Below are 8,762 nucleotides of genomic sequence, written 5' to 3'. Positions count from 1 at the left end.
TCGATTTTTCAGAAAAATAAATAAATTATTTGCTTGTCTCATATGAGTGTTTTGAAAATATATGCTTAAATAATTGATTAATGTGAAAATTGTTATGAAATGTATCTTAGCGGATGGAATTGCTATTGTGCAAAATATTTATAGATGACCCAAAGGTAATGCCAGAGTGAAAAATTAGGTAGACTGTTGATGTGCAATTAAAATCTCAAATTTTAATGCACATGCAGTTAAAACGGATGCCACAGCTAAAAATTTATTGACAGATTATTGCAAGTAGTTGTTATATTCTACAAAAAATACATTATTTTCAACGGAATAGGTGAACGGGACAATAATAAAAATTATATATTTTCGTTTTTTAATTCTAGAAAGAAAAAGGAAAGAGATCTTTATTCAATTAAGGAAAATCTTCACCGGAAAATATTGCATAAGCAGGTTATCGTTCCCATTCAATATTTGGAAGGGGTGTTGTTTTCCAACCCTTAAATGGTATGGGGGTAAAGTGGGATTGACTCTTTAGATATATACGATAATGTTTTAGATATAAGGTTTTAGATAGATTATAAAACTTTTGAACAATATAAATTTAAATATGTCATAGCATTTGTATAATAAAATTAAAGTTTGTGGTTTTAGATGTATACCATAATGTTTTAGATAGATTATAGAACTTTCGAACCATATGAATTTAAACGCGTCATAGCAGTTGTATGGCTACAAAATTTCTTATTTATAGCCTATTTTGATGAAGGTGTTTGACCAACATTTTGATGAAGAAATAAGAACTTTGAATAGTAGCCGAAGAAAATAGTTTCTCCAAAAAATAAAAAATTATAGTAACTTTTTAGGACAAGATTACCTTTGTTGAAATTCATCTTTATTAAATTAGTTACTTACTTTTTTTTTTTTCGTAACTCACACTTAAAAAGTATTTTTTAAAAATATTCGTCGAGCTCAAATTACTAACAAAGTCACTTGCCACTCTTTCAAAAAATATTTATTAAAAATATTTTTTGAATTTAGCTGATTTTTACAACCTAGACAATTAATTTATAAAAAATACTCCCTCCCATTAATAAGTCCTCTTTAGACATTTGATACATCCCTTAAGAAAATACTAAATTCATACAATTAAAATAAGAATTTTAACTAACTTATACTTGATTAAATAATATTTATTTAATAAAGTTTGTTAATTATAAAAAAGCTCACTTTCATAAATAAGGATAACTTTTAAAAAAATAATTAATACTTTATTAATTATATAAATAAATATTTATTTTGAATCAAAATAAAAAAGTAAGAATAAAGGACCACCACTTAGTACTTACCCAATCTAGTATAGTACTAGTAACAAATTATAACCATCATATGGTTCCAGAAAAGGTCCGAATATTATTCCAACATGTCTCTACTCTACTATGGAACACCCCCCCCCCCCGGCGCGGCACCCCAGCCCCCTATCAAGTGTCAGCCTCTATCCAATCTTCATTTTCATAGAGTGTAGTATTTCACTGTCATCTTCCTTTTCTCTTCAACAAAAACAGTTCTCTACAAAAAAAAAAAAAAAAAAAAAAAAAAAACAAGAATCAAGAATAGCAAAGAATTGATTCTGATTCAATGGAAAAATCTGGTTATGGACGTGATGGAATATACAGATCACTTAGACCATCTTTAGTTTTTCCAAAAAACCAAAACAATCTGTCTATGGTTTCTTTTCTCTTTAGAAACATTTCCTCTTACCAAGAAAAACCTGCACTTTTGGATGCTGACTTTGATCAAACTTTAACTTTCTCAAAATTCAAATCCATAGTGTCCAAAATATCCCATGGATTAATTCACCAAATGGGCATTAAAAAAAATGACGTTGTTTTAATATATGCACCAAATTCAATACAATTCCCTATTTGTTTCTTTGGTGTTATTGCTTTAGGTGCTATAGCTACAACTGTTAATCCTATGTATACTGTTCAAGAACTTGCAAAACAAGTTAAAGATTGTAAACCAAAGCTTATTATCACTGTTCTTGAATTAATTGATAAGGTTAACACGTTTAATTTGCCTATTTTGCTATTAGGTGAGGAAAAGTTTTTGAATTCGAGTAATTTGGATGTTGTAATGTTTAATGAGCTAGTTGATAAAGCAGGTTTCTTGAATTTTGATGAAATGGGGATAAAGGGTAGTGATACTGCTGCATTGTTGTACTCTTCAGGTACAACAGGGTTAAGTAAAGGGGTAGTTTTGTCACATAGGAATTTTATCACGGCGTCTTTAATGGTTACATGTGATCAAGAATTGTTTGGGGAGATGCATAATGTGTTTCTTTGTGTTTTGCCTATGTTTCATGTGTTTGGTTTAGCTGTTATTATGTATGCACAATTGCAAAGGGGTAATGCTATTGTGAGTATGGCTAAATTTGATTTGAAAATGCTTTTGGAGAATGTTGAGAAGTATAGGGTGACACATTTATGGATTGTGCCTCCGGTTATTTTAGCGTTGGCTAAGAATCCTATGGTGAAGAAATATAATTTAACGTCGTTGAAGCAAATTGGTTCCGGTGCTGCTCCTTTGGGGAAGGAGTTGATGGAGGAATGCGCTAAGAAATTTCCTCAGGCTGTTGTTCTTCAGGTAATTTTTGCTTCATCTTTTTTATCTTGAATATTGGAATGAAGGGGAGCTTGGCGCAATAGTAAGAGTTGACGCTATGTGACCAGGAGGTCACTGGTTCAAGCCGTGTAAACAACCTCTTGTTGACTCAATGTGGTATGGTCATTTCCGGACCCCGTTCATGTTGAGAGCTTAGGGGTTGTTGGGTTGCTGGTAGAAAGCGAATTATTCATGTATTAAAACCAGCATTACTAGTACCATGCTTGGTAGCATTTTAGTTGCTATTCATAAAATTTTGCACACTAAGCACGGAGTTTGGTTTCCAGTTTACAATCCCGCATAACTAAATCATGTACTATAAGTTATGAGTTAATTTATGTATTATTTTATGCAGGATAAAAGATGGAATAACTAACCCTTGCATAACTAATTCATGCATTACTAATACCTGCATAACTCTGGTCAGCAAACCAAACAACCCCTTAATGCACCAGGCTACTCTTTTTATTGGAACTAAACAGGTCAAAATGAAGCTGGATGCAAATAGAGGATTCTATAGCTGACCCCAACTAGTTTGGGATTGACCTGTGTTAATTATAGTAGTTGTTGTTTTAACCTTCAGTAATAGGGTTCTCTTCCTTGTCTAGGCATTTGCCTTCAAAACAACTTTTCTCTTTATCTGTTTGTCAAAACATTTCTGTGGAAGAAATACAATTCTATGAGACCCAATCATTTGATGTTTGTATATTATGCTCTGTTTACACCAGAACTGTAGAGTAAATGAATAATCAAACAGCCCATATAGCACTACATGTATGGTCATTACATTTGATAACTACCTTGGGAGGAATCCTGTGGGTTCTCATAGTACTAGCGCTATAATTTCAGGGATATGGTATGACAGAAACCTGTGGAATTGTCTCAGTGGAGAATCAGTATGCAGGTCCCAGACACACAGGATCAGCAGGGAATCTAGTTCCTGGAGTGGAATCTCAAATAGTTAGTGTTGATAAACTGAAGCCTCTTCCTCCTGGAGAATTAGGTGAAATATGGGTGCGTGGTCCCAACATGATGCAAGGTAGAATCTTTGCTAGATTCATCTTGGTGTAATTATTGTGTAAGAAGTATATGTATTCTGGAATAGGATTCTCTTCTTTCGTTCATCTAAGGAGTAAGGTAGTAGGCTACGTACTTGCAGATTCAAGATTTAAACTTGATGAGTTCAACCTTTAGTGTTCTTAGATACGAACTTATTGTACTAATGATATTATGGGTTCAGTACTTAGTGTTTGTTAAATATGAGTGGTCAAAATATTGTGTTCAGTTGAACTCATTGTTCAAAAGTTCCATCTAACTCTGTATATAGTTTCTACTATTGTTTATATCTTTTTAGTGTCTAATGCTGTTTTTGGTGTTGTTTAGGATTTGATGGGACTTTCGTGGTGTTTATGATTAACTTCTTTTTCCACTGTGAACTATTCCAAATAGGATAATTTTACTATCCATTTTGTTTTTGGCACAAAAATACCTTTGTAGTTTGTCAAATAGCTCAAAAATATCCTCCCAACTAGCTAAGTAGTGAAAAAATACCCTTCTCACTAACGGTTGATCCAGAACATGGGAAAATGGACAATTATGCCCTTGAACTATTCGAGGTGAAGAATGGGATTTAGAGTATTATGTGCTTTCTTCTGACAATTCTTCCCGATATTTCACTTATCCAAAGAAGTTATTATGAGATAGTATGCATTTGAGATCCTTCCCACAATTTTGTTTACTTTAGTTGACTTGTTGTCTCTTATAAATTTAGCTCAGGTTAGTTTCCAAGGGACATGTTTTTCAGCTACTATTTTTTTTTTTTTTTGGAACAAGTTAATAATTGTTAACCTAAAAATAAAGTAGTTTGTAATGACTTCCGTGAAATGGACGGGTTGATATTGGTTTATCACATTTCAAATAACATTGTCTTCATGGTGTCTTGTTATTTACAGGCTATTTCAACAATCCACAGGCCACAAAGCTCACCATAGATAATCAGGGCTGGGTTCATACAGGAGATCTTGGGTACTTTAATGAGGAAGGAATGCTTTATGTCGTTGACAGGATCAAAGAGCTCATCAAGTACAAAGGCTTTCAGGTACCCTCCTGTTTTTTGGTGATGGCAAAGTTTCTTCAGGTTTTAAAAATAAAAGTCGCATAGACTCAGCTGGATCCATATTTGTCCATGCTGTCCGTGCCCTGACGTGGTGCATATGAATTAGTTTCACAGCTAAATTTTGATTCCTACATTCACCTAAGTTTCTTTTACTTGCTTATCCTTTTTACTTGTGTGAACCCCTTTCCTCACGTTCAGTCTCCTCTGAAAGAACTAAAAGAAAATAATATAGCCAATGCTGCAGTCAAATTGAAGATTGTTGATACCCATGCTATTTAAATAGCTTTATGACATGGAATGCCACTCCATAACATAAACAAAGAGTAAACGATCTATGGGTATCATCAACTTGCTCCGCACTTAGATGGATAACTCTACCGTTTATGGTCAAAACCTTAATTGTGTATACTCACTCTTTTTGAACTCCGAGTAGAGCGTTCCTGATGTAGCAAAAAGTTGGAAGAGCTAAATGCTGCATTCCATAGTACAGGAGGCCCGTTCGATACTTCTTACTGCTCGAATCTTTTCTTCTCCTGGAAAATTTTCCTCACTCATTTGATAAAAATTCCATCTGCACTATCACTGGCTTACTAGAGTCCTGCGTGTTATCGTTCATCTTCACTCCTTTTCAGTCTTAACAAAAGGAAAATTCAAGAGAACGAAATAATCCGAACACTGGGTTACAATAGTTTGATGTGATAATGAGAATAATCCTCGTTATTGAGAGCAATATTCTTTCTCTTTTCCATATGGTTGTTTCTTCTGAAATAACTTCTTGGATTCTTTATCTACACTAATATGCAAGTTGAAAGGATGGGTAAAAGATCCTCTGTTAAAAGAAGCTGAGTATACAATCCAAAACCTTAAGACAATGGGCGGAGTGGCCATGACAATTTGAACCCCTGTTGAAACTCTTAACACAATCGATGAGTGAAATGTGTAGCATACTCTAACACCCTCCCCCGTGTGTAACTTGGTTCTAGTGTTTAATTTTTTTTTTTGTTTTTTGTTTTTTGTTTCTTTCTTAAATAGAGAGACAGTAGGCTCAACAGGAGCATGTCTGAAATATAGAGAAACATACCAGGCTCAACAGGTCAATGAGTGGGCCTGGAGCAATTTTAATGGTTCAATGGCTGAGTTGAGGGAGAAGTTCAGAGCAATAGAACATGAAGAGAGAAACTGGTTGTGCAAACGGGCTCACCAAAGTTTGACTCTGATACCATGTTAAAGAATTTTGATCACCCAACCCCCAAACCTTAAGGCTGTGAGTGAAGTAGCCAGGACTATCTAAACCCTTATGCAACCTATGTGGGACAAGTGAAGCATGCTCTAATATCCACATTAAGTTCTTAATAACCTAGTGGAAAATAACTGATCTACTAGTCATCATTAACTTTTCAACATTAATGTGTGTGTCTTCATTTCCAAATGCAAATTAAGAGTTTTGAACAGTTAAGACAGCTGGAACTTCATATTATGAAGGGATTATTTAGTGTTCTCCAGATAAATATTGGTTTTTATGTCAATCAATCAAGGGTGATTATTTCAAGTCAATCAATCAAGGGTGATTATTTCAAGTTCATTTCTTTATCAGGTCGCACCAGCAGAGCTTGAAGGTCTACTTGTTTCTCATCCTGAAATATTAGATGCTGTTGTTATCCCGTAAGTCTTGCTCTAGTAAATTTTAAAACTATCTTATTCGTACTTCATGTGCTAGTGCTACTGGTGAATGGTGATTTATCCAAAGAAAATATGAAAGTTAAGAGTTTTTCCTTATAGGTTTCCTGATGCTGAGGCTGGTGAGGTTCCAATTTCATTTGTTGTTCGCTCGCCTAATAGCTCTCTGACTGAAGAAGATGTTAAAAAGTTCATTGCGGATCAGGTATGTTGGTGGAACAATGACATCTCTGTTGATATCCATAAGATGCTTGCATGATTGGCTTAGAAGATCTCTCTATATCAGCTAATAGAAAAACATAAGTACTTAATTAGTGGAGGTTCTTGATAAGATAGAGAACCGCTAAATTAATGGATTTGATGTCACTAGGGTCATATCAGCACCATCATTGTCTCAATTATTCAATTTGACACAATTAGTGTTCATATAATGGAGGGTGGCAATCTGGTTTCAGATAAGATTTGGCTGGTGTTAGGCATGGACCCTCATAAGACTATCTGCCGGGATGTGTTTTTATCGAATTATAATTTTCACCTCACATGCTAAAACAACTATAACAAATACGCCTCAATCCCAATGAATTTGCATATCACTCCTTCTAGACTTGTCTCCGTCCAATATAATTATATAACGGTTGCTTAGATGAGCACATACCAGCATATTTTGTACTCTGAAATTCACCATTAATTGACTAATTTACATATACAGCCTACCGACTCCTTTATCTAGGCCTGGGACCTACATTGTGACCAACCATTCATGCTAATTTTATTTGATATTTTGTTGGAACCCCTTTCTGGAACCAGCCTTTCTATCTCCACGAGTTAGGGGTAAGGTCTGCGTACACTCTACCCTCCTTAGATCCCACCTGTGGGAATACATTGGGTATGTTGTTGTTGGAACCCCAGTGGGTCGTTGGGTAGATTTGAGAGGTGGAAATCTTGAAATATCAGTCGTTACGACTTACTCTGAGTGAATGTGCGAATCTGTGTTTTGTGCATTTCAAGGTCTTATTTTCATTTTCCATATCTCTGTAGGTTGCACCTTTCAAAAGATTGAGGAGGGTGGAATTCGTAAACAGTGTGCCCAAGTCAGCTTCTGGGAAACTCCTCAGACGAGAACTAATTGAGAAGGTTCGATCAAAATTATAAGATTTGTACTCGGTATCTGTGCTGGTGGGAGGTAGCAAGTACACGGTGAAATTAGTTGAGGTGCACACAAACTAGCCCGAACGCACAATTACAAAAAAGAACCGTAAGATTTGCATAGTTTGCTCATTGGATGTTAAATGCATATGTAATGTATTTTTTCGAATAAGAACAGAATTGTATAAATGATGTGAAATTAGAAGTGACATGTATAATGAAGCCCGAACGCACAATTACAAAAAAGAACCGTAAGATTTGCATAGTTTGCTCATTGGATGTTAAATGCATATGTAATGTATTTTTACGAATAAGAACAGAATTGTATAAATGATGTGAAATTAGAAGTGACATGTATAATGAAAGATTCATAACTGGTGGGATCTTATCCATCCCACCAGAATCTCGGTGATTCCTTTTTTAATATATATTGAATATTATGGAGTATGCTGTATCGTTAAAATACCAATCTCTTATCTATGTACTTGATCTTTGCTTATCTAATATGGTACCTAATACTAGTGAAATAGTCCTCAAAGAACCAAGGGTGTTGACATATAAACTAGAAAACATGTTTGTAAGGAATTAAGTCATGCACTATCGAAGAATTGGCGAGACAAGCTAATGACATGGAGTTGAGTATTGCAAGCAACGGAAAGATTTCACTTGAGCGAAAATTACGGGAAATTAGAACCCAAAGCTCAAAAGAGACAAATTTTAGTTGATAACTTCCTATATGTATCTGTTATAATGAGAGATAATATGTACCCTGTAAAATAATCGAGGTACATATAAATTGATTAGGACACCACAACTATTTTTTTTCTTTTAAATGTCAATGTTTCTAGTATAAAGCTTCACAATAAAAAAATGTAAATTTGTCATGATCGTCTGTCTATTTCATGTTGCAACTTGTTCTAACATGGTCCTATATATATGACCAACGCTTTTAACAATAAATTAAAACGGCGCTTTCTCGCTAAGTCTGGCGACATTTTCTGCACTCTCATAAATGATGGCGTAATGAATGCTCAAGTTTGTTTTTGTAACAACTAACAATTGACTTTGAACATTTCAAATGTTACAAAATCTTTTATTCCCACTTTCACTTTTATACGGCGTAATCATTATAATGACATCCAATTATTATAGAATCACAAGCTCGTGTGATTTATGA

The 8,762-nt window shown here is 34.4% G+C and overlaps 1 protein-coding gene across 1 annotated transcript; it reads left to right on the top strand.

The window, feature by feature from the left end:
* The first annotated feature begins 1,492 nt into the window (after positions 1-1,492).
* On the top strand, positions 1,493-8,032 carry LOC132600449 (probable CoA ligase CCL7). Its single transcript, XM_060313624.1, has 6 exons — positions 1,493-2,628; positions 3,496-3,685; positions 4,599-4,744; positions 6,357-6,424; positions 6,542-6,644; positions 7,478-8,032. Exons 1-6 carry the CDS (start codon positions 1,621-1,623, stop codon positions 7,589-7,591), a joined length of 1,629 nt encoding a protein of 542 aa, XP_060169607.1. The 5' UTR covers positions 1,493-1,620; the 3' UTR covers positions 7,592-8,032.
* The last annotated feature ends 730 nt before the right edge of the window (positions 8,033-8,762 follow it).

Source organism: Lycium barbarum, chromosome 6 (genome assembly GCF_019175385.1).
Source record: "Lycium barbarum isolate Lr01 chromosome 6, ASM1917538v2, whole genome shotgun sequence".
In the NCBI taxonomy this organism is placed as follows: domain Eukaryota; kingdom Viridiplantae; phylum Streptophyta; class Magnoliopsida; order Solanales; family Solanaceae; genus Lycium; species Lycium barbarum.
Note: the sequence above shows the minus strand (reverse complement) of the source record. Positions and strands in the feature narration are given on the sequence as shown.